Genomic DNA, 27,857 nt, shown 5'->3' with positions numbered 1-27,857 from the left:
CTATCTCCCCATCACTACCACTTAAGTTCAGACTGTCACCATCTCTCCTGCCTACACATTCTTCCTGTCTCTAATGTCACCCCTGTTGACAGAGTGAAGAGTACTTTTATACATCATTTCTTTGAAGTCTTTCAGTGGTTTCTCATAGCCTTCAGGATAAACTCCTTACATAAGACTTCTCATGCCTGCCCCTTGTTTGCTTCTCTAGCCTTGTATCCAGACATTCCTTCCTTTGAATCCTTCAAATCAGCCTTTTTCTGAACCACTCAAGAGTTCCCTGAATTCATTGTTTATCCTCTTACTTCTGGATTTTGAATGTGCTGGTTCATTTGCCTAAAGCCCTAATGCTAATACCTCACCCTACATCCATCCCCAACACCTAGCTACTCTTGCTTGTCCTGTTGATGACCCCTAATCTGTAAAACTTCTCAAATCACCCTCTCTTTTCAGCCTGGGTTAGGTGTCCCACATCTTTTGCACTCATAATGCCAAGTGTAGGCATTTGTCATTTCATGTGTTTTTAAAGATTTTATTTATTCATTTGACAGAGCACATGCAAGGGGAGCGGTGGGCAGAGGGAGAGGGAGAAGCAGACTCCCCAGCTGAGCAGGGAGCCCCATACAGGGCTTAATCCCAGGCCCCTGGGAATCATGATCTGAGCCGAAGGCAGATGCTTAACTAACTGAGCCACCGAAATACTTACCATTTCATATTTTATTTTATTTTTAAAAAATATTTATTTATTCATGAGAGAGACAGAGAGAAAGGCAGAGACACAGGCAGAGGGAGAAGCAGGCTCCATGCAGGGAGCCCGACGTGGGACTCGATCCCGGGACTCCAGATTCATGCCCTGGGCCAATGGCACATGCCAAACCGCTGAGCCACCTAGGGATCCCTATTTCATATTTTAAATGTATGCTTATGTAATATTTTCCCCCATTAGAATTTTCTTTTCTTTTTTAAGATTTTTATTCATTCATGAGAGACACACAGAGAGAGAGAGGCAGAGACCCAGGCAGAGGGAGAAGCAGGCTCCATGCAGGGAGCCTGATGTGGAACTAGATCCTGGAACTCCGGGATCACGCCCTGAGCCAAAGGCAGACACTAAACCACTGAGCCACTCAGGTGTCTCTAGAATTTTCTTGAATCAGATTTTTCTTCCCAAATGACTGGCACATAGTATGCTCTCAGTAAGTAATTGTTGAGCAAATGAATGGATCTTGGCAGTAAGTTCAAGTTGGCACATACTTGTAGGTTTCTTCTAAGCTGGCTTCTTTTTCTTCTTGCTCCTTCCAGGACCTGGGTTTCAGTGATGAGACATGGGGTATGATGTAACCCGTTTCCAGGGGGATGTTGACGAAGACCTTATCTGTCCTATTTGCAGTGGAGTCTTGGAGGAGCCAGTCCAGGTGAGTCGGTCTGATGGCAGTTTTGGTGGGGGCAATAGATGACCGTGGATCTAGGAGAAAATATTCATAGGTAATAGGACAAACAGGGAAGTCACTGTGATTTGCCACCCGCCCCCCACCCCCACCCCACGACAACACACATACATAGAATATAGGTTTGGTGCAGAGGATCAATGGTGGCTACAAAAGGAATAGGGCTTTCCAGAGTCTGTCTAGAGGTGGATACCACAGAAGTCTAGTGCCTCAGATTTTCTTCTAGGGTTGCCCTGAGATTTTTTTCTGCTGTAAAACAGTCACCTTTTCTCTGTCTTCTGGCAGTAGCTCAGGAACTTCCTTTCCTCTGCAGGGGCTTTGACTAGCTTCCATCTACCTAGCTATGATTGAACTTCTGGACTTTCCTGATAAGTTCTGAATTTTGATGATGTAATGTTTCAGTTAGCCAGTCTGCCTGCAGTCCTTTTCAGCCTGCCTACTAACTAACAAACAGGAAGTGGGAAGTGTATATATTTTCTTCCTGGGATTTATTAGAAAAAACAGTTTTTGATGCAGCCTTGTACTCTGCATTTTGATATGAAAGCTGCCACCTTCAATTGGTCATTTCTCTGCAAGCCCTGCCAGACGAGAGTCAGTTGTATCTTCCTGGGGGCAAGTATGAGGAGAAACTCATGATTAACAGGCAAGTATAATGAGTGAGATAAATTCTTAACAGTAGTATTTATGGACATCATCCTGCATGGTTCTTACTGCCTGCCCTCTGTAAATACCTATTAATCCTCTGCCACTCCTGGCTAGCTAGACCTAATCACATTTTCTAAACTAGGACAGTAGTCAGTGAGGTCTCATGGCCCTTCCCCCACTCACTGCTTATACAACTCCCAGGGGCTCCTCCTGATTCCGTAAGTTTGTTCTTTTTTTTTTTTTTTTTTTTTTTTAATTTTTATTTATTTATGATAGTCACACACAGAGAGAGAGAGAGGCAGAGACACAGGCAGAGGGAGAAGCAGGCTCCATGCACCGGGAGCCCGACGTGGGATTCGATCCTGGGTTTCCAGGATCGTGCCCTGGGCCAAAGGCAGGCGCTAAACCGCTGCGCCACCCAGGGATCCCCGTAAGTTTGTTCTTACTCTAGTTTTCAGCCACCCAAAGGAACACAGATGCTTCAACTGATTGAAAATCAGACTGCATTCTAGTGGCAGCTAGTCCTGGACCTGTCCCCTGTCTAGGCCTTTGTAGCCTACTGCCATAAGAAGCAGATGTGCTGGGTGTAGAACCAAGCTATTCTGGTGGTGTCAAGAGGTTATGGGGTGTGTCAGTTCCTTCCCTTCCATGGCACTGTCATTTGAGGTGAGTCATGTGTGGAGATGTCAGTGTTGGCTTGTGACATTCTAAGTCAGGAGCCGCCCCCCCACCTCTGCCTTCTGAGGAGCAGGTCAAGCAGATCTCAGGATGCCAGGTTACCAGACACATATCCAAGGGTAGAAGGCACCTGCTAGGAATGCTGATTTCTCTACATCATTTTTTTTTTATTTTAAGTAATACCTACACCCAGTGTGGGGCTCACACTCACAACCCTGAGAATCAAGAGTTGCACACTCTGACTGAGCCAGCCAGGCCCCCCTACAGCATATTTATTTAATTTTTGAATAGGTGATAAATTCATAGGGTTCAGAAATCAACCAGTATAAAAAGACATACAGTGAGAACTCTTACTCCATCCTTGTCCCAATCCATGTAATCCCCTCTCCCCCATAGTTAACTCTTTGTATTAGTTTGTCCAGCTTGCACGGAACATAGCACATTCTGTATATTTTTGCAGGGGTGGCAGGATTGGATAGGCTGGTCATGAGAAGAGGTAACAGTTGGGATGAGATCTGAATAAGGGGACATTCATGCTGAGATTTAGAGAAAGAGCATTTCAGGCAAAGAGGAGCGGCAAAAGCGAAGATCCTGAGGCAGGAGTGAGTTGGGTGTAAACAAAGAACAGAAAGGAGGCCCGACTAGCTTGAACACAGTGCTGGCAGCGAGGTGTGAGGTGAGGAGAGGTCAGAGGCACAGGGCCACATCCAGCAGAAGTTTATAGGTCCTGAGTAGGAGTTTGGATTTATTTTAAGTATAGTGGGAAGCCATTGTAAAGTTTTAAGCAGAGGAGTGATATGATCTAGTTTACATTTTGAAGTGATCACTTTGGCTGATGAAGGTAAATGAATTATAAAGGGGCGGAGTAAAAGTAGGGAAGCCAGTTAGAAGACATATTTAGTAATATAGATGAGAGATGACATCTTGATCTGGGTTAGTGGCAGGACAGATGGGGAAAGTAGACAAGTTTGTGGTTTCTTTCTTTATTTAGAGATAGGGTCTATAAAGATTTTGAAAAGACTCCAATTTGTCTTTGAGTGAAAAATAAAAAACCTACTGACAATTGGATTAGTGACATTGAGAATGACTTTTTTTTTTTAAGACTACTTATTTGAGAGAGAGAGAGAGCGCGCGCCCGAAAGCACATGTGCGCATACCAGCGGGGGTGGGAAGGTGGGGGGAGAGGGAGAAGGAGACTCCCCACTAAGCAGGGAGCCAGACAGAGCTCGATTCCAGGACCCCCAGATCATGACCTGAGCCAAAGGCAGACACTTAACTGACTGAGCCCCCCAGGCACGCTGAGGATGACTTCTTCCCTTAGGAAGCCTTTCTGTTTCAGTCTTTGGTGTCTATGAGCATCTCAGAAGCAGAACCTGTCTTTTGTATTTTAAGCACCTAGAAGAGTGTTTGGGACATAATTAGCACGCCATTCATTCATCAACAACTACTGAGTGCCTACTGTGTTTGTCCTATGCCAGAAGCCAGATAGTGTCTCCATAGATGCTAGGGAATCCTCTCAGTTTGAGGGATTAACTTCAGAGGTTATCTGAGTTATCAAGGAAGTAAGCTGAAATATGATCTTTATGAAACTGAAAAGAATGTGATTCTCTAAGAAAATGGCCCTGTTTGGGAGGATAGGCCTTGCCAGTGGGATTCAGGGCAATGCCTCATGTCAACCCTCATAAAATAGGAACTTGGGCCCATACAGAGAGGACTCAACCTCTCACCAGGAGTTCCAGGCTTTTGTTTTGTTTGGCTTTGCTTTCTTACTTGCATTTTTGCCAGTAAATATATTCCCTGTGTCCTCTGTACTCCTCCTTTAAGGCCCGTATCAAATTCTGTCCTCTCCCTAAATACCTGCCCTGATTGACCTATCCTAGAAAGATCTCATCCTCCTTTGGACTTCTTTGCCAGTTATTGTGTATGCAATCCAATTGGCAATTAATAATCAACCACCTTATGTCATCTCTCCTATTGTCCTAGAATATTATTTGTGCCCCTTATTATGTTAGTTTTTACTTGTCTTATGTCACAATCCATTTGGAATCTAGAGCACAGGAAACCTTTCTGAAGCCTCTCTCTGCACAGTGTCTTGCCCATAGTGCATCTTTACTTTGCTGTGACCCCAGAGACCTCTGGTCCTGGAAGCTGCTCAGAGGCTTGAGTGGCTTTGTGAAGTTATCATATTCAGGCTCTTAGCTCCTGCTAATTCTCTTGTGCCCCTTTTGCCCTGCTCTTCCTTCTAGGCACCTCATTGTGAGCATGCTTTCTGCAATGCCTGCATCACCCAGTGGTTCTCGCAGCAGCAGACGTGTCCAGTGGACCGGAGCGTTGTGACGGTCGCCCACTTGCGCCCAGTACCTCGGATCATGCGGAACATGTTGTCAAAGCTGCAGATTGCCTGCGACAACGCTGTGTTTGGCTGTAGTGCTGTTGTCCGGCTTGACAACCTCATGTCTCACCTCAGCGACTGTGAGCACAACCCCAAACGGCCTGTGACCTGTGAGCAGGGCTGCGGGTGAGATTACTTCCCTTCCTCTGCCCTGCACAGATGAGGGCCTTCTGGTTGATGACCACCCTTCCCGCACCCACACTCCCTGTCCCCAGTCCCCCATCTCCAGAGCCCCTGCTCACCAGCTCGGGAGCTCTCCGAGCGTGAATGTATGCAATGAGCGTCCTTGGCCTCCCTGGCTCCCCGCCCTAAGATCTGACTTCGGTGATGCTTTTTCAACTAGGATCTTTTTGCTCTTGTTTGAATGAAAGAGAGGAGGAAGCAGGTCCCAATCTGCGTGCTAGAACTAAGGGATGACTCCCTCTGTTCTTCCCCGTCAGCCCAGTACTCCTTTTTCTTTGTCACTATGACTGCTCTAATTTCGAGGCTTCTCATAGTTCCTTGCGCCTTGTTATTTTCTTTCTTTGGACTGTGAAATATTTGATTAAATGCTGCTGTCTAGCTAGGGCTGTGAATCTAGGGCTGCTCAGAAGGAATGGGTACATAGGCAGAATCTGTAGGAAGAAAGGAGAGCTGTGTGGCAGATAAAACACTCTTAGAAAGTGCAAGAGGCCCAGAGAAGGTAGAGAGCAAAGGAGCATGGGGGGCGGGGGCACGGGCGGGGCTGCTGGGGAGAAGGAAGTGAAGGGAATAAATAAGAGGGAGGCCTGAATGTTAGACACCTGGGCTAGGAGAAAAGCCTGTCGGCATCTCCTGCCTTCGCCCACGTGACCCATTGAATGCCCCTGTTCTGCTTTCCTCCCCACTCCGGGTGGCAGCCTGGAGATGCCCAAAGATGAGCTGCCAAACCACAACTGCATTAAGCACCTGCGCTCCGTGGTACAGCAGCAGCAGACACGCATCGCTGAGCTGGAGAAGACCTCAGCTGAGCACAAGCACCAGCTGGCGGAGCAGGTAGGGCCCAGAGATCATTGAGAGAACCTGCCTCTCATGTGCAGGTAACTGTGGACAACTGTGTGTGTGTGTGTATGTGTGTGTGTGTGTGTGTGTGTGTGTGTACATGCCACGTGTGTGTGCAGATGACGGGGTAAGAAGCACCCGTGTGAGCAGGTGGGTCTGTGCCTGTGCTCGTGTGTCTGTGTGAACAGATGCTCCGCCTGTGGCTTGGTTGGGAATCGGATGGGAGCTCTTCTCCTTCTCCATCCCGTCAATGTTACTCATTCACCTAACATTTATTAAATGCCCCCTCTAAGAAGGTCCCCGCCAAGCACTCGGGTTACACTAGGAATGAGACAGTCCCATCCCTGTCTTTGTAAAGCTTACAGGTCTGGTTGTTCCTCGCATCTCTCAGCTGTCCTCATTCTAAGACACACTTTCGTCTTCCATTTGTTGTCTACCCTAACCGTCCTCTCTGATTCTCCTTCCCACCCACAGAAGCGAGATATCCAGCTGTTAAAGGCATACATGCGTGCAATCCGCAGTGTCAACCCCAACCTTCAGAACCTGGAGGAGACCATTGAATACAATGAGATCCTAGAGTGAGTGTCACTCAGGACATGGAGTCACTTGCTCCACGTCCTGGCACTGAGCCCTGAAAGGAGGAAGAGCCGGGGAGTGGCAGAAGGAGGGTAGTAAGAGGGCTGGGCTGGGGCCACGGCGTTTCAGATAATTGGGATGAAGGACAGGAAGAGAACTTTCAGCACCACTATAGGATCTTAAATTCTTTTGGGTGGATTGAAGGGAAAGCTTACCCAAGGATTCAATTCATCTGGACTTAAGTGAGTATGCACACGTACAAAGCCATGTTAAAGGCTGTGGGGAAAAAAAAGGCTGTGGAGTGCTGGGAGGGCCAAGAAGAAGGAAATACTGTCCTTATTGTCAGGTAGCTTACAACCCAGAGGAGTGAGTGAGTGCAAATCCAGGAGAGTGATCTAAAATGCAGCATAAACAAGCAAAGTCTAAAATCTGTTTCAGTGCTGGGGTTGTGTACGATTCACAGACTAAATTCTTAGTGTGAATCAGTATATTATATAATGCAAATGGTGCTGTGTGGGACACAGTATACAGGAATAATTGCTTCATCCGATAAACATTTACTGAGCACTTAGTACATGCCAGGCACGTATGTTCTATGTATTGGGGTTTCTAAGAAAGATGACAGGAACTCTTCACTTGTAGAGTTTAATCTGCTGAGTGACATGTTGGGACTCCTAGGGGACCAGCTAGAAAGATGTGGAGTTTCTGAACCAGTGATGGAAAAAGGAAAATGGAAGGTCAGGGTTGAGCTGAGCGCAGAGCAGGAGAAAAAGCCAATGCAGAGAAGGGGAATGAGCTGGAATGACCACCTCTAATCCCCTCCACACAGGTGGGTGAACTCCCTGCAGCCAGCCAGAGTGACCCGCTGGGGAGGGATGATCTCAACCCCAGATGCTGTACTCCAGGCTGTAATCAAGCGCTCCCTGGTGGAGAGTGGCTGTCCTGCCTCTATTGTCAACGAGCTGATTGAAAATGCCCACGAGCGTAGCTGGCCCCAGGGTCTGGCCACCCTAGAGACCAGACAGATGAACCGGCGCTACTATGAGAACTACGTGGCCAAGCGTATCCCTGGCAAGCAGGCTGTTGTCGTGATGGCCTGTGAGAACCAGCACATGGGTGATGACATGGTGCAGGAACCAGGGCTTGTCATGATATTTGCGCACGGCGTGGAAGAGATATAGGAGATCTCGACGGGCTAGCAGGAAGAGATGGCAATCAGAAAACCCATCACTCCAGCAGCTGGTCCCTGAGTCCTCCCTACTATTCATAGTACCGTGGCTTACACATGGGCCACACGTTTCCCTACTCTTCTGGCACTGAAGGGCCCAGGGCACTTTGCTCAACCTTTCAGGTGGGAAACCCAGATTCCTTCCTTTTGCCTGATTTCTTCCCCTAAGATGTCTGTAAATTTTCAGTCAGTTTGGGAAAGTCCCCACCTCTATATCTGTTTTCCTGCCTAGGGTCCCTGGTTCTAGATATTTTTAGAAAGCACAAAGAATTCATTTTCTCTAGAGGATCAGGGTGGAGTGAGGAATATCTAATCGTTCCCCCTCCTCCAAAACCAGGGAATCGGAGCAGGCAGGCTGGTTGACACTAAACAGCATGAGAGGGCAGCTCTGGGGAGCAGACATCCTGAAGAAATGGTAGGGATGGAATCAAAAACCCTAGAAATTAGCAATGAGGCCAGTAACTGGCCCCCTTAGGGGAAGACTGGACCTCTGTGCCAAGCAATATCCTGTCCGGCCCACCTTACAGGTGTAGGCTCCTGCTGGTTCTGCAGGTGTGCAGGTTGGGATGCTGAAAATTTCTAGGTGACTCTTCTTTCCTACATTTTTTCATAACTAGGGAATGACAGGGTTGGGGGTAGGGGATTAGTCTGTTGGGGTGGATGTGCTCAGCAAGAAGCAGCTCTCTGGCTTTTGCTGAAATCAGGTAGGCACTGCCTCTGGCATGGGCTGTAATAGTTCATAGACCCTCTCCAGCCCTGTGATTGTAACTAGTTATTTTGATAATTTCCTTTGGCCATTGTTGTTTGTATTTCCTTCCTTTCCTTCCTTCCCACCTTTTTTTTTTTTTTTTTTTTTTAGAATGGCCTGGTTATAGCTACCCCACTTTTCCAGCCCGGCCACATTGTTGGCAATCTAATTTATTTACTTTTTTTTTAAGAAAGGAAAAAGAAAAAAAAATTAACAAAGCTGAAAACTTTCTTTTTGATGTTCCTATTGTGGGGATTCTGGATAGGGTGGGACAGGGATGGGATCTGTTTTATATTTTTCCTTTTCAGCACAACCTTTGGCTTTAATATAGGAAGGGCCAAGGGAGTCCTCGGCTGAACCTTTGTCTGCCCCAACCCTCCATAAGCCTGTCTGAGAGGCGCTTCCTCTCTTCAGTGATGGCTGTGACAGTCCATCAATGCCTGTGCCCTCTGGAGAACTTTGCTCCCACCTCTTCCATGAGTCTCCTTGTCAAACTTTGTATTGATAGAGTATTAATTTTGAAGACTCTTCCATCCCCCAACCCTCAGTTTCCTTGGAGATACATAGTTGGATTCTAAGCTTCACGAGCCACAATGGGAGAGATGTGTCTCTGAGTACAGGCAGTGCTCTGGTCTCACCCATGCCCTCTAGGGACTTCAGCGCCATTTGAGGCTACCCGGGCATTCCTCAGTCTCTAGGGTGGCTGATAGAGTGAGAGAAAACAGGGGAGGGATGGAGAGGAGGTGATTGATTGTTTTAATAGGCAGGTCGGAGTGGGGTTGACGAGATATGGCCATATAACGGCTTCTTCTCTCTTTTGGAGTTTTATTCCAGGTCAGCTTGCTGTAGGTCTGGGGAGATGGGTCATGGCTCCACTGGGAATGGGGTGGAGGAGTACAGCTTGAAGGGAGTAGGGAACAGTCCTGAGTTCAGCTCCAGGACATTGTGCTCAGGAACTTGAAAACGCTGCTATACTTAGTCTGGTTACTACATCTCTTCCACTCCCCTCTGCCCCCGCCTGCCTTACCAAGGCCCTCCTGTTGTCACCCTCAGACAGAGCCAGGAAGCTCATTTAAGGCTTCCCTCCCCGTCGCACTAGCGTCTCTGTGGGTTGCTGGTGGTGTTATACGTGCTGTTCCACAGTGTTGACTGCACTAATAATAAACCTTTTACTCAACTCTCAATTCTTAATCCAACATCACTCCCTTTCTTGTGAAGCTTTCTCCTCTGCTTTGGCTTTTCTTTCACCTTGATTCCCCTTATTTCTTGCTTTATAACCTGCCCTTGTCTTAGAACTAACTGCTGTTCTAAGAGGATGTCTGTCTGGGAGCATACCCCCCACTTTTTTGCCCTTTATGACCTCCTCCTACCTTCCCTCCTATCTCCTGTTCTGTAGCAGCCAACACATTTTCTCCAGTGATCTCAACTGCATTCTTTCCACAGTTTGCCTTTGCCCCAAATTCCATGTCATCCCTAAGTGCTCCTGGAGTTTTAGGACAGTTTCGACAGAGGATATGCCTGCACCCTTCTCCCTTGTCCCACAAGCACCTTTTGCTTTGGAATCCAAGATTCCATCACCAAACATGAGGAAGGGAGCCTGAGGTGACTGTACTGCTGTGGTTGTCAAATCTCAACAAAGCCTTACATAAGCATTTGCTATCACCTCCTCCCAGTCATGAGAAAAAAGAAATCTTTTCCCCTCGTAGTGTATTTCAAATTTGTTGAGCATTTATGATGTATTTAATGTAAATCCTTTAGCACTCTGGATACTCTACTGGGGCTAAAAAGCAAAAGAGCACAAGGACATCCCTGCACCTACTGAGTCCATTATACTTGCATGTACACAAGGTCTGATTATAAAATACATCACTAAGAGGCAACATGTATAGTATCTATTATCTAGAGATACCAGGAGTGTTCTTTTTTTCCCTGAAGCTCTTTCAAAATTACTTTCAGAACCTGCTGCTGATTCTTTAATGGCGCCAAATCATTCTTTTGGGGTAGATTTGGTTTTGGGAAACAATATTCATTGAAAATTCTGCAAGGAACTCAAGTGGACATGGGTGTCTTATAGCACAGTGGCACCTAAAATGTAATAAATGTGGTAAGTAGATCTACAAGCAACGTGAGCAGAGGGAAGATGAAGGCACGGAATTTTTTTTTTTTTTTTTTTTTTTAAGATTTTTATTTATTTGACAGAACAAGCAGGGGTAGCAGCAGGCAGAGGGAGAAGGAGAAGTAGACTTGCTGTTGAGCAAGGAGTCTGCTGCAGGGCGTGATCCAAGGACCCTGGCCAGGATCATGACCTGAGCTGAAGGCAGACACTTAACCGACTGAGTCACCCAGGCGCCCCTCTGATGGGTACCAGGAAAGACTTGTTTAGGAGAAGTATTTATTCTAGATCAGAGGTTGGCAAACTAGGGCTTGCATCCTGATGCCTGCTTTTGTAAAAATGTTTTATTGGAACACAGCCATGCCCATTTGCTTATGCATTGTCTGTGGCTGCTTTTAGATTACAACAGCAGAGCTCAGTAGTTCCACAGAACTATGACCCACAAGGCCTAAAATATTTGCTATTTGGCTCTGTAGAAAGTTTGACAACCCATTTTAGGTCAGGAGAAAGGGTGGGGAAGTATGAAGATTGGTTTTGATTTTTTAGTTTGAAGAACCAGAACATTTTTCTACATGGTTAACATTAAATGCTTAAAATTAGCCTATATTCACATTTCTCCAGTTGTCTCAAGAAAAGCTAATTTTTGTCCAGTCTTGGATCCAATCCAGGAAGCATGCATTATACCAGGTTATGTTAACTATCTTTTATACTCTTTTTAAAAAGAATTTATTTACTAATATAAATTCGGGGGTGGGGGGAGAGTGCCAAGGAGACTCCCATGCTAAGCATGGAGCCTGATGTGGGGCTCCATCTAGGACCCTGAGAACACAGCCTGAGCTGAAATCCCGTAGTCTGATCCTTCACCAACTGAGCCAGCCAGGCGCCCCATATAAACTCTTAATCTAAATTCCGGGAACAACTGTTTTTGTGACAGTCTTTTGTTGAAGAGATTGAGCCAATTGTCCTGAGAATGGTCTTTTGGATTTGATTGATTGCTTCTTCACAGTGCTCCTTAACTTCCTCTACCCCTATTTTTACTAAACAGAATTAGATCTAGAGTTTGAGAGATTCTAGTTGAGCAGTTCTGAGGATAGAAGACATCACAGGAGGGACGCCTGGGTAGCTCAGTGGTTGAGCGTCTGCCTTTGGCTCAAGCCGTGACCCCGGAGTCCTGGGATCGAGTCCCACATCAAGCTCCCTGCATGGAGCCTGCTTCTCCCTCTGCCTGTGTCTCTGCCTCTCTCTGTGTCTCTCATGAATAAATGAATAAAATCTTTAAAAAAAAAAGACATCACAGGAGAGATGTTCTGAATGTTGTGTAACATCAGGAGATAGGCCCAGTTGTCCAACCATTAGCCTGATTTCTTCATTTACACTTGGATTGTTGAGAGTTGGGTTTTTGTTTTTGTTTTTTTTTCTTTCAAAGCTGGCTAGCTTCCCTGAGAAGGGGGCAGCTGGCAGTATAGCTCAGGTAGGTTGCTGCCGTACAAGAACAGGGGCCTCATGTTGTCGAATCTTATTTTTCAAGAACCATTGGCCATCGTAGTATTTAGTGTTTATGCTAAATATCACAAATTTTAAATGTTGGCTCAATTAAAAAAAAAGTAATTGTGGCCTCCAAAAAAATCTAGGGTCCATAGTTTGCAACTCTGCTTTATTTATTTGTTTGCTTGTTTATTTATGAGAGACACACAGGTAGAGGCAGAGACACAGGCAGAAGGAAAGGTAGGCTCCCCGCAAGAAGGCCGATGCGGGACTTGATCCCCGAACCCCTGAGCTGAAGGCAGACGCTCAACCGCTGAGCCACCCAGGCATCCTGTAACCTCTGCTTTAGGTTGAGATCATAGCATGAATAAAAACAAATGGAAGTGAAGGATATGTTGAAAAAAGAAGAAACTATTGGCATCTGGAGCAAAGAGTATGTTGAAGGAAATAATAGAAGATAAGACTAGGAAATTGCTATTTTGGGGCCAATTCTTGGGAGGCTTTGAATACATGGCAAGGAATTTGGGCTTTAATTTCACAGGTAAGTTTTTGACAAGAGGAGTAACTTCCAGCTCATGATTCTGGTGGCAATGGGAAGACAGTGAAAAATTGAAAATTTGGTGACTATTAAATAAGCTTTGCAGTAATTCATGCAGGAGGTTTAAAGCTTTGAAAGAACGGGAAAGAGGACGAGAGACCTTAGGGAAGAAAACTGACAGGCCTTATTACTGACTAGATTCATTCAGCCAACATTTATAGTACACCTGTCATGTGTCACATGTGGCGTGGTGTTAGGCATTTGAGATACTCAAATAATTGAAGAACAAGTCCTTAAGGGAATTTGCAGTTTAGGTGACATATGCTGGAACACAGAATGAGAAATCCAAAATAATTCATTGCTAATAAGGATTAATTATAGTGGGGCAATGAGGAGGAAAGGGGTCACCTACTACTAATGATGAGATGTTTCTCTGGAGAATCACTGAACTGAGTTCTGAACAGGATCAGATACTGGCAGTGAGGAAAAGGAGTTGAGCATTTATTGTGAGTCCAGCACAATTGTAAGTATCAAACATTTCAATTTACCAACAGTTTTATTAAAACGCACCTTTGAAATTTTTTTAAAAAGGCACTATTGCTATCTCCATTTTCTGTGTGGGGAAATAAAATTCACATGGGTAATAATCAGAACTGGGATTTGAATCCAGAATAATTTCAGAGCCTGAGTTCTCCCAGGCGTCCCATAACCACTGCACATAACAAGGGGCACATAACCAAAGATGAATCACAGATAAAGACTTTGATTTTTTGCTGGTAATGAAAGGTTAGGTCATTCTCAACCTGAAAAGGGAGGAGGAGAGGATGAGGAAGTTTCAGGGTGAAGAAATGAGCTCGTGGGGGACTTCAGGGTGAAAATGCTTCCACCCAAAGGTATTTAGCCAGTAAATGAAAATGTGAGTCTGGAGCTTCAGAGCAGGAAGTTAGGGTTAAAAATATGGCTGTGGGAGTTATCTGCCCAGAAGTGATCAAGAAATTCTAGGAATGTATCATAAATGGAAAAAAAAAAGGGGGGGGGAATCCCTGGGTGGCGCAGCGGTTTGGTGCCTGCCTTTGGCCCAGGGCGCGATCCTGGAGACCTGGGATCGAATCCCATGTCGGGCTCCCGGTACATGGAGCCTGCTTCTCCCTCTGCCTGTGTCTCTGCCTCTCTCTCTCTCTCTGTGTGACTATCATAAATGAAAAAAAAAAAAAAAAATTCTAGGAATGAATACAAACACTAATAAAAGAGGACAGGAGAAAGGCTAAGAATGGGACCTTGGGGAATTCCAGAAGTAATCTGGAAAAGAGATGCATGATACAGTTGGCGAATGCCTCAGCTTTTTAAAAAATAATTCGGAAGGAATTTTTTTTAGTATGATAATAGGATTGTGTGTGTGTGTGTGTTTTGAGTACAGTTGACAAGTAATGAATCATTTAAATATAGCTCATAAACTAGCTGTGAAGGAGTTCCAGAAATGTTTTGTGCAATAACCACATTCCTGAGATAAGTGTAGGTTGAGATCATTTCAGTTGAAGTCCTCTAATGATTTGCTTTGCTGGATAAACTACAGAGATCCAGGCCTCTTAACATTTGGAACAAGTCAGCAACTTGGGACCGTAAGTTCTTGTGTATCAGATGTCCCCACGTTAGCTTTTTGATCACATAAGGGCAATTTTGGTTCAGATATAAGAATTTGTCACTGAAAAGATTAGTATGGAGTGGCATTAGCTCCTTAGTTATAAGGTGAAAGAGCTGCAAGAGAGAAAGAATTAGGCTGTCACACAAAGATGCTCAGCCTGAATAGATTGGGGGTATCTTGCTGGAAAGAAGGATTTTTAAAAATGGGTGATTTAGGCAGGGTGTATTGAACCGAAGAGCAAGGGTGTGATCAGATGGGGCGCTGTAGTCCCTGGGCAGGGGAAGATGACAGCAGTGTTGTGGAGCTCTGAGAGTGGTGAAACTGGGGCACCTGGAAGGCCAATGTAGCAAAATACATGCTGTGGTAGAAGAATCAATGATTGATGGATGTCAGGCAGGGGAAAAAGGAAGATGCCAGAATCTTCAGGTTGGAAAGTAGATGGAATTGTGAGAATAGTATTAACAGAAATGGGAAAAGTCAAGGATGTCATTTTAGAAAAGAAGTTTTGTTTGCATTTTAGGTGATATAGCTAGCTGGAGGTATGGGTTCAAAGTCTGGCTTGGGATTTTTGTCTTGGGGGGAGGGAAAAAGAATGAAGCTTTTGGCAGAATTCCACAGGAGGAGGAAGACAACAAATGAGACGGAGAAACAATGTTCTAAGAGAAATAGGAGAGTACAAGATCTCAGAAGTCCAATAAGAAATTAGTGGTTCCGGGATCCCTGGGTGGCGCAGCGGTTTGGCGCCTACCTTTGGCCCAGGGCGTGATCTTGGAGACTCAGGATCGAATCCCATGTCGGGCTCCCGGTGCATGGAGCCTGCTTCTCCCTCTGCCTATGTCTCTGCCTCTCTCTCTCTCTCACTGTGTGCCTATCATAAATAAAAAAAAAAAAAAAAAAAAAAAAAAAAAAAAAATTAGTGGTTCCAAACACAGCAAAGGTTTTAAAATGCAACAGGTTATTAAGATAGTGTGAAGCTGGAGGCAGAGTATACATTCTATTTCAAAAAATAGAAGTAGGAGCTCCTGACTGGCTCAGTGGAGCATGGGACTTTTGATCTTGGGGTTGTAAATTTGAGTCCCAAATTGAGCTTAGAGATTACTTGAAATCTAAAGAAAAGAAAAAGAAGTAGAAAATACGATCATTTGAATTCTCAAGTGAGGGTAGGTTCTGATTTAATGGATTGATCCAGTAGGATACAATTTGAGTTTGTTACGCAAGTTTTTTGTTTTTTTTTTTTTTAAGATTTATTCATGAGAGACAGAGAGAGGGAGAGGCAGGCTCCATGCAGGGAGCCCCACGTGGGACTCGATCTCGGGTCTCCAGGATCACGCCCCGGGCTAAAGGCGGCGCTAAACCCTGGACCACCAGGGCTGCCCTTATGCAAGGATGTTAATGGAAGTTTCCTTAGGAGGTTGAAATGAGTGGGATTACAAGCCTACGTGGAGAAGGTAGCTTTAAGGCAGATGAGCAAAGTCAAATCCTGAGCCAGAAACTAAAGAATGCGTGGGGGCACCTGATCAGGGAAGGAAGGGAACAAGGTGAAGAGGAAAGGGGTAGGAACTGGGGAGTTCAGGTGGGCTGTGGGGATGGCAGGAATTTGAAACTAACTACGGCAGTTACAAGGGAAGCGTCTGAGTGAAAGGCAGGACCTCCAAGGACCAAACCACCTCTGCCAGCTTCCCGTCCAGGTCCTCCATTTTGTAAGCCCCGGTGCCGCCTCCCCTTCACAGCACGGTTGCTGGTTGCCCTCTGCTGGTCAATGTTGGTCTTGCCTCTCCAGACATTTAAATCTGAGCATGCGCAAAATGGCACTTGGTAGGAAACCGTACGGAGCCTCCTGGAGTCTGTTCGTTCAGTACGCATTTGATCGTATTTGCGAATAAAGGCCTAGCAAAGGGAATACGAGCAAAAACAAAATACACAGTCCTGACTCTCAGCATATAGCCCAGTCTGAGTGAAGGCTTAAATAAATGTATATATAACTGCTCTTAAAAAAAACACATTTACTCAACAAAGTTTTGTTTTTGTTTTGTTTTTTTAATTGAGCGTCTTATATGTGCCAAGAGTTGATATTCCACTGGGGAAGAAAGAGTTCACAATAGATGATTAGGATATGGTGGGTGACAAGTGATCAAAGACTTCCTAGGAAAACAGACATTGATGTGTGGATTGGAGGCTGAGTAGAAGGTGAGGATGAGAAAGATTGTTTCAGGCAGAGAACAGCATGAACACAGACAAATCCTATACCAGGAACTAAAAGAATGCCAGTGGATGGAAAGTCGTGAGTAGGGAAGAATGGCGCGTGGAAAGGGACCAGGTCATGAAACAAAGCAGCCATGGGAAGATTCAAGTTCTCCGGCTACAACTGGATGCCCTAGTGCAGCTTTACATACATTAACTCATGTGGTTTCACTACTTTCCTAATGACTCCAGCAAGTGATCAGTCTAGCCTGCACTCACCCTGAGAAAAGTGAACAGATTTAAGACCTATTTAAGAAGCAGAATACGGATGCCTGGGTGGCTCAGTTAAGCGTCTGCCTTCAGCTGAGGTCGTGATTTCCGGTACTTGGGATGGAGCCCCCTGTGTTGAGCTCCCTGCTCCATGGGGAGTCTGCTTCTCCCTTTCCCTCTCCCTCTGTGATCTCCCCCACTCTTGCTCTCCAATAAATAAAGTCTTAAAATACTTTTTAAATTAGTTCTTGCAGGGCAGCCCCTGGTAGCGCAGCGGTTTAGCGCCGCCTGCAGTCCAGGGCGTGATCTTGGGGTCCTAGGATCGAGTCCCACGTCCGGCTCTGCATGGAGCCTGCTTCTCCCTCTGCCTGTGTCTCTATGAATAAATAAATAAAATCTTTAAAATAAAATAAATTAGTTCTTGCAGCGGTGTGTCAAAGGAGATGTCTTGCATGCGACCTAGTCCATGGTGGCGGTAGAATGATGGGTTCCAGCTGAAGTAATCAAGAGCCTTAAGAGGAAGGATAAAAAGATGTGCAGGATGGGAAGTGATAGATGATGGAGGTGCTGGGGTGGGAAGGAGACAGTGGTGAGGATGATCTCAGGGTAAGAAAGTGGGAAACTGCAAGGTACAGATGCATAGAAAGCTCTTGAACTACTCAAGTAAATGTGAATTACTCTTGAGCTCCCTGATCCTTCTTGGAGAAGATGATGCTGTGCAAGAAATGAAACACCAAAAGAACATCCCCAACAAGTATCATTCCCCTCTAACCTCTAACCGGGGGAGAACAGGAGGGTTAGAGGTTAAAGAGGGAATTAATTCCCTAGCTTGGTTAATACACGGAGAATTTAGAACAGTACTTGGCACATAAGGAGCATTCGGTAAAAACACACATTCGGGGTGTTCTCTGCCGCGCTCCAGCTCCAGCTCGGGCTGCAGTGTTGACGTTCCAACAGGCTGTCCTCCTAGCCCTGGAAACACCGAGAGGCGCCTCCTCACATCAAATGAGACCATGCCTTTTCTTGGGGCTCAATTACAACCAGACTTCCGGTCATGAAATCCAGAGGTGCCCTCTTTTCCTGGAAACTCTAGTTTTGAGTATCCTAGCACAACAGGCATCCACATTTCCAAAAACCTAACCCTTCTTCAAATCCTTTGCCATTCGTTTCCCCAAGAATGAAAACGTGCGCCAAAGCTCTCAGACCCGAAGCCCCAGGACGCGGCAAGTGCCTTGCGTCCGGGCAGACCGGCGGCTGTGCGAGGGCAGGCTTCCCTCGCTCACCTGCATCCCGCCCGGTCGTGGGGAGACCTCGGGCCGAAGGGGAGTGCGCGAGGGGCACGGGCGCGGGGCCCCTCGACGCCTCCTGAGCGAGAAAAAAAGCGGCCGTCACGAACAGGATTCGAACCTGTGCGGGGAAACCCCATTGGATTTCGAGTCCAACGCCTTAACCACTCGGCCACCGTGACTCCCCAGACCGCGCTCCGCCGCGCGCTTACAGGAGGGGCCGCGCCCCCGGGCCCCCCGCCTCCACGGCGCTCCGAGGACAGCCGGGCGGCCCCCGGAGGGCCCGGCGGACGGGGGTGGCCCTCCCCGGGAGGACGGGTCTCCCAGGCGCCGGCGAGGCCTGCGGGGGGCCAGCTGGGGGCAGCGGCCGGCCGGGGCGGCGGGGGGCGGCCGAGGGCTCCTCGGGTCACCGCGGCAGGGGGCTGGCCGGGCGTGGGGGGCTCGGGCGATGGGAGCAAGGCGCTTCCTGGGCAGGGGGCCGGGGTGCCCGGGCCGTGCGGGCTCGGGGACTGGGAGCGCGGGGCAGGGCCGGCCTGGCTCCCCGGAGGGCAGGGCCGGGGGGCCCTCCGGCGTCCGCTTGGGGCGGGTGGGCGGCCCCCCGCGCCCTGGGCTGAGAGGCCGCGGGAGGAGAGGCTTCGCGCCGGGGAGGCCGCGGGGGAGGCCGCCGGGGAGGCCGCCGGGTGCGCCCCGCGTCGGGAGCCGCGCCGCCGCCGTGGCCGAGCGGCCGGCAGGGGGCGCTGCGCGGGCCGGGCCGGCCCAGGCGGCGGCAGGCGGCGGCCGCGGCGGCGGGAGGCGGCGGGAGGCGGGCGGAGGAGGAGGCGGAGGAGGCGGGAGCTGAGCGGCGCGGGGCGGGCGGCGGCGGGCCCGAGCCCGAGAAGATGGCGGTGCGGAAGAAGGACGGCGGCCCCAACGTGAAGTACTACGAGGCCGCGGACACCGTGACCCAGTTCGACAACGTGAGGCTCTGGCTCGGCAAGAACTACAAGAAGGTACGCGGGCAGGGCCGCGCGGCCGGGGGCGGGACAAAGGCCGCGGCCGCCCGCGCCCCCCGCGGCCCCCGCGGCCCCCGCGGCCCCGTTTCTCGCCGCCGCGCGGCGAGTCCCGGCGCCGACCGCCCCCGCCCGGGGCCACAGCCCTGCGGGCCCTTCCGGGAGAGGCGGCGGGGGGCGGACGCGGCGCCGGATGCCCCCGGCCCAGCCCGCCCGCCGGAGCTGCCCCGAGCCGGGCCGGCGGCGCTGAGGCCTCCGCGGGCTTTGTGTCCGCCCGGGAGGCGGTGGGAGCGGGCGGGTAAACAGGCGCCGGGCAGGCCGGGCCCGCGGGCGGCAGCGCCCCCCCACCTGTCCCCGCCGCCCGCCCCACGGGAGCCGGGAGCTCGCAGCCCCGGGCACAGCCTCCTGCCACCTCACAATGGAGCCCCCGGCCGCTGGCCTCGCACCGCTCGGGTCCGGGGCGCCGGGCCCAGGACGCTGCTGCCTCAGCCCCCGTCCGCGCCTGCAGGTGACAAGCGGCTGAACAAAGGGCTCAGAAAGCCTTACCTGACTTTCCGTCGAACCTCCCCCGGCGCTGTCTTTGTCTCGGGGCCCGGCCGAGAGGGCCGTCCGCCCCGGCTGCGCCCGCGGACAGCTCGGCCTCCGCCCCGCGCCGCCCGGTGGGAGGCTCGCCGTCGGCCCGGCTCTTCCTGCCCAGCTCCGCAGCCTGTCAGGAGCTGCCGGGCGCTTAGGAGTCCGCCCCCCGGCCCGGCCGCGGCCCTTCCCCCGCGGCTCCTGACAACCAGCTGCCGGGCCGGGGGCGCCTGCACCCCAGCGCGAGGCCTCGGCTCCCAGGCCTCCACCTTTGACCTTCCGGAAGGTCCGGAAGGGAGATGAGCGGGGGCTTAGTCTCTGGCCGGGGGGCGGGGGGGGGATGGGGGGGCTGACGGCCCTTTGTCGCTTACCCTCTGGTGCGAGGCGCTCTCTACATCTCCCACTGAGAGGAGCGCTGGTCTCTGTGACTAGGGTTGAGGAAGCAGGGGTCAAAAGGTAAAGAGAAAGTTAGCCTCCTGGCTCAGATTTAAATTAGAACAGGAGGCTAGGATACTAGGTAGCGGCACATGGAAATGCGTGAGAAGGCCCGGGGTTGCTTGTCTCAGATACTGTTTCCTCAGAAAGCATCAATGTTTTCTTGCTCTTCCTCACCAGGCTGGGTAGGAGCTGGTCCTTGCCCCCTCGAAGGCGTTTGTGCCCAGTTCCTAGCAGAAGCAGAAGGCCCGGCTGGCACTCTCCGTCTGTTTGGCGTGCCTCACTTCCTTGCACCTTTCTTGTTAGGCTATGTTGCAGGGGGAGTCTCGGCCTCCACAAAGTTACCCCCAAGAAATACACTGTGGTCTGGCTTAGAGCCTCAAAGATACTGCTTCCTTTGCCTGCATTTACTGAACCTTCAGGATCTTACCGCCCTCAGTGCTGTTGACTAGAAATCAGGATCCTACAACTAACAACCAGTTTCAGAACGTAGCTGACAAGTAGGAAGCCCCACTTGCCTCCAGCACCGGCTGCTGGCAGGCTGGGTTGGGGGCAGCAGAATTTCAGCTTCCGGTGAGGGGCTTAGATGCCTTCCCTTCTGCCATTTTCTTTATAGAAACTAGACATGTGGGGGAAGGAGACACTATTTTTTCCACCCCAGATGCTTCCAGGGCCCCTTGGGAAAAAATAAGGGAGATAGTGGACAGTTTGTCTGAGGTCTACTTCTCTTCCGTTTGCCTCTGTTTCCCCAGTATATACAAGCTGAACCACCTACCAACAAGTCCTTGTCTAGCCTGGTTGTACAGTTGCTACAGTTTCAGGAAGAAGTTTTTGGCAAACATGTCAGCAATGCGCCGCTCACTAAACTGCCGGTGAGTGCAAATGCAAGGGGATGAATCCTCCAAACTGGAGAGGGAACTGTGGGGTTTTTGTAAATCTCATACTTTTGGAGATGTGGGTAATTGCCTGTTATCCCCATTCCTGGTCAGGGCGTTACTGGCTTGCCTTGGTCCCCAATTTACTCCTCCCTTTGTCTTAGTAATACTTGGTGCAGCGAGGTGCACCTGACTGGCTGAGTCGCTGCAGTGTGCTACTCTTGATCTGGGGGTTGTGAATTTGGTGTTGCGTGTAGAGACTTCTTAAAATCTCTATTCTTCTTAAAAAAGAAAAAAAAACTTTATTCAACAGGTTATATGTCTGAGCTCGTACATGAAACTCTTGTGGCATGGTTGAAAGGGTACAAGATTGGGATTTGCATTGGCTTGTGTTCAAATCCTGGCTCTGCCACTTGGTATCTCTGTGATCTTGGGCAAGCCATTTAAACCTTTTAAGTGTCTGTTTTTCATCTCTAGATGGGAATAATATCTCTACCTTGTAGGGTTTCTGTAATGGTCAATGAGGTGACCCAGTAAGTACGTGGCACAAGATGGGGCTTTGTGAATACTGGTTTTTTTCTTTCCCCCTTCTTCCAGGCCACGTGATACTGTGGCATAAGGGTTAAAGAATTCCACCTTTGGGGGCACCTGGGTGGTTCAGTCGGTTGGGCCTCCCAACTCAATTTTGGCTGAGATCTCGAACTCAGGGCTATGGGATCAAGCCCTGCATGGGGCTCCGTGCTCAGCGAGGTGTCTGCTTAAGACTCTCTCCCCCTCTGCCCCTCCCCCCTGCACAGTGTTTTTTTTTTTTTTCTCTCTCTCCCTTTCTCTTAAATAAATAGAGAAATCTTAAAAAAACATGAAAAAGAATTCCAGCTTTGAGAGAGATTAGTTCAGCATGGGATTTTGTGGAAGGATTGTTAATAAGAGAATTTAGGATATAACTCTCACATACTACTTTCCTATCTCAATTTTGTAGATCAAATGTTTCCTAGATTTCAAAGCAGGAGGCTCCCTGTGCCACATACTTGCAGCTGCCTACAAATTCAAGAGTGACCAGGGATGGTGAGATGCCTACTTCTCTATGCTTCTTACATTAGAGGGGACTCCCCCTTTATGATTCCCTGGGTCTTTCTGGAGGTGGGAGAGCATAGGTAGACATCCTTGCAAGTCTCTTGCTTTGCTAGGTCAGTAACCTTGACTTGCTAGGTCAGAAGAGTGGCTGAGTGTCAGAGCCAAAATAGTTTCCAAGAGTGAGTGAGCATGTATGTATATGTGCATCAGTGTGTGTATTGTAGAGGAAAGGGGATTCTTAGGTTGGCATCTCAAGCTTTTCTTCGTCCTTTCAGACTAAGTACAAAGTGATTCATGGAGTTGAGATTAGTGAACCCAAGATCCCAGGCCATTTTGGCAACAGTTGCGGGCAAGACTGCTTCCTGATTTCCCATGTTAAAAAGTCACATACCCTAACCTCATCTTCAGACCTGATCTATACCACTCACTAGATTATTGCCTCTTCTCAAGGCGGCGTTACGATTTCCAGAATCCATCACGCATGGACCGCAACGTGGAAATGTTCATGACCATTGAGAAGTCCTTGGTGCAGGTAATAGTCAAGAACCTCTGCGGTCCGTCTCCTTTCCCTCAGTGAAAATCCAAAATATGCTTTCCCCATGATCCTATCCCATCTATTTCTTCTCCCCACAGAATAACTGCCTGTCTCGACCTAACATTTTTCTCTGCCCGGAAATTGAACCCAAACTGCTAGGGAAATTAAAGGACATTATCAAGAGACACCAGGTGAGTGGGTGTGTGAGAAGTTTTGGAAACTCCATGCTTCTTTTCCTGATGTTTTCTGTACAATAAGCAATCTTTAGATGACATGTTTTGTACTGCAGAGGCTGCTCTGCCTACTTGGAAAAAGATTAAAGCCTTGAGCCTCTCTTTCTCAGTTCACTTTTCCCATTTCCCGGTCTTGACAGGTTTGGATTACTATTCCTAGAGACTGCATTGGCCTGAGGGTGAGGAAAGCCAGAGATTTCCTGATTTCAGAGAAATGAAACCTTTACTCTAGAACTCTGTAATAACAAGCAGATGCCATTGCTAGGGACATATAGTCAGCTTTACATTTCCCATGTGCAGATTATCTTTTCAGAGGATTTTTAGAGCAACTTTTAGTTCTTTAATTTTTCTTCATTATTAGCAGTATCCCAGCTATTTCCCTCTGCCTCTCAGCTAGTATGTGCTTAAAAAATGCAAATGGGGGGATCCCTGGGTGGCGCAGCGGTTTGGTGCCTGCCTTTGGCCCAGGGCACGATCCTGGAGATCCGGGATCGAATCCCACATTGGGCTCCCGGTGCATGGAGCCTGCTTCTCCCTCTGCCTGTGTCTCTGTGCCTCTCTCTCTCTGTGACTATCATAAATAAATAAAAATAAAAAAAATAAAGATTAAAAAAAAAAAAATGCAAATTGGGGGCAGCCCCGGTGGCGCAGCGGTTTAACGCCGCCTGCAGCCCGGGGTGTGATCCTGGAGACCCAGGATCGAGTCCCACATTGGGCTCCCTGCATGGAGCCTGCTTCTCCCTCTGCCTGTGTCTCTGCCTCTCTCTTCGCTCTCTATGAATAAATAAATAAATAAATCTTAAAAAAAAAAATGCAAATTGGGATCCCTGGGTGGCGCAGCGGTTTGGCGCCTGCCTTTGGCCCAGGGCGCGATCCTGGAGACCCGGGATCGAATCCCACGTCGGGCTCCCAGTGCATGGAGCCTGCTTCTCCCTCTGCCTATGTCTCTGCCTCTCTCTCTCTCTCTCTGTGTGTGTGAGTATCATAAATAAATAAAATTAAAAAAAAAAGAATGCAAATTAACTTAAATACCATTCTGAGCAAAATATGATTAGGAAGGCCAGTCTGTGGCTAAATCTTATTTTGGCTTATTTACACCTGTGAGTAATTCAGAGGGAACTGTGTTTACCTGCTTTTCCTTGTGCCATCCAGGGAACAGTCACTGAGGATAAGAACAATGCCTCCCATGTTGTGTATCCTGTCCCAGGGAACCTGGAAGAAGGTAAGAGACCTGAGTTTTCCTGGCCTCTGCAGTGGATGGCTTGGACTAAGACCGGGGGACTATTCAGCCCCCGCACACTGCCTGGGCTTCTCCTCTCTCCTTTGAACCCTGAGCCCTCCCACTGCCATATGTTTCTATTTCCAGGTCCCTGGCTGCAACATGAGTTGTGAACAGTTAGTTACCTTTTGTGTATCCCTTTAGCTTATATCTCTCCTTGTTCTGTCTCTATCCCCAGAGGAATGGGTACGACCGGTCATGAAGCGGGATAAGCAGGTTCTTCTGCACTGGGGCTACTACCCTGACAGGTGAGGATAGGGTCCTGGGGCAGGTTTGAGTACAGAAACCAGACCGAGAAGCCCTAGAACGTCTAGCAAAGCAAGCAGGCACTCTTTGGGGGTTATTTTTAGGTCTGTTTTGTTGGGGGTTGTTTTGTTTTGTTTTGTTTTGTTTTGTTTTGTTTTGTTTGTTCTCCTCCTCTCCATCATGAGAATCTGTCTTGGGAGAGGTTTAGACTTATAGATGAGGATTAAGCTAAAAGGATGGGGGCTTTATGTGTGAAATGATTATTCCAGTGTTATCTGCGATAAGTAAATGTTAGAAACAATCTAAATGTCTTTAACAGTGGGAAAATGTTTTAGCAATTTATGTATCTATTCAGTGGATTAGTATGGAGCCATACTAATAGAAATACATACAATAGAAATAACATGGAAAAAAAGAAATGACTGGATAATTTATAGAAAATGTTAAATGCAAGTTGTGAAATAACATAGTAACATTGGAATTATGTAAAAACAAAATTGTAGGGGCACCTGGGTGGCTCAGTGGTTGAGCATGTGCCTTTGGTTCAGGTCATGATCCCGGGGTCCCGGGATCGAGTGCCACATCGGGCTCCCTGCAAGGAGTCTGCTTCTGTCTCCGCCTCTCTCTCTCTGTCTCTCATTAATAAATTAAAAAATTGTACAGGAAAAATTTACTGGAAAAAATATATATACCAAATAGTTGTGTTGGGCTGATTCTTTTTTTTCTTTCTTTCTTTCTTTCTTTTTTTTTTTTTTGGAATTGTTTTTTATTCATAATGGAAAAAAAACCCGATGTTAATAGGAAAAACAATCATACCAAAAAATAACCCAACAACCCAATGCTTTTTATAAATGGAAAAGGTAAAAGATTTGTACTTTACTATTCTACAATTCCATCCCATTGATCCCATTTCACGCTCAATTTCCCATGGCAGTTATGACACGTGGATCCCAGCCAGTGAAATTGAAGCATCTGTGGAAGATGCTCCAACTCCTGAGAAACCTAGGAAGGTGAGCATTTCTTGCCCCCTGACCCCAAAACGTATTCCAGGGGGTACCTGGCTGGCTCAGTTGGTAGAGCATGCAACTGTTGATCGTGGGGTTGTAAATTTGAGCCCTGTGTTGTGTGTAGATGTTACTTAAAAATAAAATCTTTTTAGGGGTGCCTGAGTGGCTCAGTCAGTTAAGTGTCTGCCTTTGGCTCAGGTCATGATCTCTGTATCCTGGGACCCAGCCACCTGTGGGGCTCCCTGCTCAGTAGGGAGCCTGCTTCTCCCTCTCCTTCTCCTTCTGCCCCTACCCCCTGCTCATACTGGCTCTCTGCCCTTTCTAATAAATAAATAAAGTTTCTTCAAGAAGTTTAGAGTTTACATCAAAACTTTATAGTTGGGGGATCCTTGGGTGGCTCAGCGGTTTGGTGCCTGCCTTTGGCCCAGGGCACGATCCTGGAGTCCCGGGATCAAGTCCCACGTTGGGCTCCTGGTGTGGAGCCTGCTTTTCCCTCCTCCTGTGTCTCTGCCTCTCTCTGCTTCTCCCTCCTCCTGTGTCTCTGCCCCCCCCCCTCATAAATAAACAAATAAATAAATAAATCTTAAAAAAAAAACTTTATAGTTAAAAAATAATAATAAAATAAAATCTTAAAAAAAAAAAAAAAAGATGTATACTGGGACCAGACCACTCCTTGGAGGTCAAGCACAGGCTCTTGTCTCCTTCAGCTCTTCTCTTAAGGGCCCCCAGACAGGGGCACCTGGGTGGCTCAGTTGATTGGATGTCTGCTTTCAGCTCAGTTCATGATCCCAGGGTGCTGGGATTGAGCCTGGCATCAGGCTCCCTGCTTAGCGGGGAGCCTGCTCCTCCCTCCCACTTGTGCTCTCTCTTACACTCGAAATTGCTCTCTCAGATAAATAAACAAGATCTTATAAAGGGGGGACCCACAGACAGCTGTGGCTTTCAGGCTTCTCTCCAGCACAGTCTGCCTTTTGTACTTCAGGTTCATGCAAAGTGGATTCTGGACACAGACACTTTCAATGAATGGATGAATGAGGAAGACTATGAAGTAAATGATGATAAAAGCCCTGTCTCCCGCCGAAAGAAGATTTCAGCCAAGACTCTGACGGATGAGGTGAAACTTCCTCTTCTTTCTTCCCTGATCCCTTAGCACAAGCATGGGGATAAGTCTTCAGTGGGGATTGTTGGCTGACATTCACTCCAATTCTCCAACCTGCAGGTGAACAGCCCAGATTCAGATCGACGGGACAAGAAGGGGGGCAACTATAAAAAGAGGAAGCGCTCCCCCTCTCCTTCACCAACCCCAGAAGCTAAGAAGAAAAATGCCAAGAAAGGGTATGCCAGCCGCTACCCTGCCCCACCTTCACCATTCTCTCCATGTTGAAGGAAGGAAGGATAGACTCCTTCCTGTGACTACCTGGCCCTGACTGGGGTCGGCCCTGCTCCTGTAGGTGTCCTGAGAGGGAGGGTGAGGTCTTCTTTAGCTGCCCACTTGTTAGTTCTAGTTGCAGCCACTAGTGACCTCAGAGTGACATCTTCAAGGGAAGACCTTTGCACTTCCCTGTCCTCTGTAGTGATGCATGTCTATGCATGCTTAGCTCCCCCTTGGGGATTCTCTCTTGCTTTACTCCCCTTGAACCTCAGCTTCCAGGGACTCCTTGCTTAAGGGTGACCAGGTTAGCTTTCATTACCTTTCCTCCCCTTTCCTCCCCAGTCCCTCAACACCTTACACCAAGTCAAAGCGTGGGCACAGAGAGGAGGAGCAAGAAGACCTGACAAAGGACATGGATGAGCCTTCACCAGTCCCCAATGTAGAGGAGGTGACGTTACCTAAGACAGGTACGGGCCACACCAAGCTTCGGGGACCTACCTTCCTAGAGGGCTGATTTCCCAGGCCGAGCTCCGGGTCTTGAGGATCTGGCCCTTCAATTTAGCTGTTTATTAAAATTATTCTCAACATGGGCAGTCCTCTGACTTGAGCCACATCTGAGTTGTGTACTGTGCTTGTACCTGACAGTAGTTGTTTCTGAACTGTTTTTGATCACTTACCCCCTTCAGTAAAGTATTTGATCACAGATTATTATTATTATTATTTTTAAAGGTTTTATTTACTTATTCATGAGAGACACAGAGAGAGAGAGGTAGAGACACAGGCAGAGGGAGAAGCAGGCTCCACAAAGGGAGCCCGATGTGGGACTCGATCCCAGGACCCCGGGATCATGACCAGAGCCGAAGGCAGATGCTCAACCACTGAGCCACCTGGGTGCCCCTTGAGCATGAGTTATATATGTGCTGCTGTACCGTTGCTTTAGGAACATCGTGAGACACATGCAAACATTATCTAAAAAATGGGAAAATGTAAAGGAT

The 27,857-nt window shown here is 48.2% G+C and overlaps 2 protein-coding genes, 1 long non-coding RNA gene and 1 other non-coding gene across 15 annotated transcripts in view; 2 read left to right on the top strand and 2 right to left on the bottom strand.

Annotated features, from left to right (window-relative positions):
• Window positions 1–699: 699 nt before the first annotated feature.
• LOC112678028 (uncharacterized) lies at window positions 700–19,959 on the bottom strand. The gene is made up of 2 exons (XR_004803260.2): window positions 19,780–19,959; window positions 700–1,459 (listed from the first exon to the last, which is right to left on the bottom strand). It is a non-coding gene; the product is annotated as an uncharacterized LOC112678028 (long non-coding RNA).
• Window positions 1,297–9,913, top strand: RNF41 (ring finger protein 41). The gene is made up of 5 exons (XM_035696304.2): window positions 1,297–1,409; window positions 5,012–5,283; window positions 6,036–6,171; window positions 6,652–6,755; window positions 7,583–9,913. The coding sequence occupies exons 1-5, from the start codon at window positions 1,320–1,322 to the stop codon at window positions 7,932–7,934; spliced, it is 954 nt and encodes a 317-aa protein (XP_035552197.1). The 5' UTR covers window positions 1,297–1,319; the 3' UTR covers window positions 7,935–9,913.
• Window positions 18,345–18,426, bottom strand: TRNAS-CGA (transfer RNA serine (anticodon CGA)). The gene has a single exon. It is a non-coding gene; the product is annotated as a tRNA-Ser (tRNA).
• The window catches only part of SMARCC2 (SWI/SNF related, matrix associated, actin dependent regulator of chromatin subfamily c member 2), a 22,008-nt gene continuing 13,163 nt past the window's right edge, over window positions 19,013–27,857 (top strand). For 7 of the 12 annotated variants that reach the window (XM_025477001.3, XM_035696301.2, XM_025477004.3 and 4 more), the window contains exons 1-11: window positions 19,035–19,233; window positions 20,994–21,113; window positions 22,096–22,181; window positions 22,641–22,722; window positions 22,824–22,916; window positions 24,111–24,180; window positions 24,416–24,485; window positions 25,418–25,493; window positions 26,473–26,604; window positions 26,710–26,825; window positions 27,205–27,329. In XM_025477001.3, the coding sequence (XP_025332786.1) occupies window positions 19,123–19,233; window positions 20,994–21,113; window positions 22,096–22,181; window positions 22,641–22,722; window positions 22,824–22,916; window positions 24,111–24,180; window positions 24,416–24,485; window positions 25,418–25,493; window positions 26,473–26,604; window positions 26,710–26,825; window positions 27,205–27,329 (1,081 nt within the window). In that variant the 5' untranslated portion in view covers window positions 19,035–19,122. Of the gene's footprint in view, window positions 19,234–19,605; window positions 19,742–19,976; window positions 20,093–20,993; window positions 21,114–22,095; window positions 22,182–22,640; window positions 22,723–22,823; window positions 22,917–24,110; window positions 24,181–24,415; window positions 24,486–25,417; window positions 25,494–26,472; window positions 26,605–26,709; window positions 26,826–27,204; window positions 27,330–27,857 lie in introns of those variants that run through there. The other 5 variants (XM_049115653.1, XM_025476999.3, XM_025477000.3 and 2 more) reach the window with 4 other exon arrangements.

Source organism: Canis lupus, chromosome 10 (assembly GCF_003254725.2).
Source record: "Canis lupus dingo isolate Sandy chromosome 10, ASM325472v2, whole genome shotgun sequence".
Taxonomy (NCBI): domain Eukaryota; kingdom Metazoa; phylum Chordata; class Mammalia; order Carnivora; family Canidae; genus Canis; species Canis lupus.
Note: the sequence above shows the minus strand (reverse complement) of the source record. Positions and strands in the feature narration are given on the sequence as shown.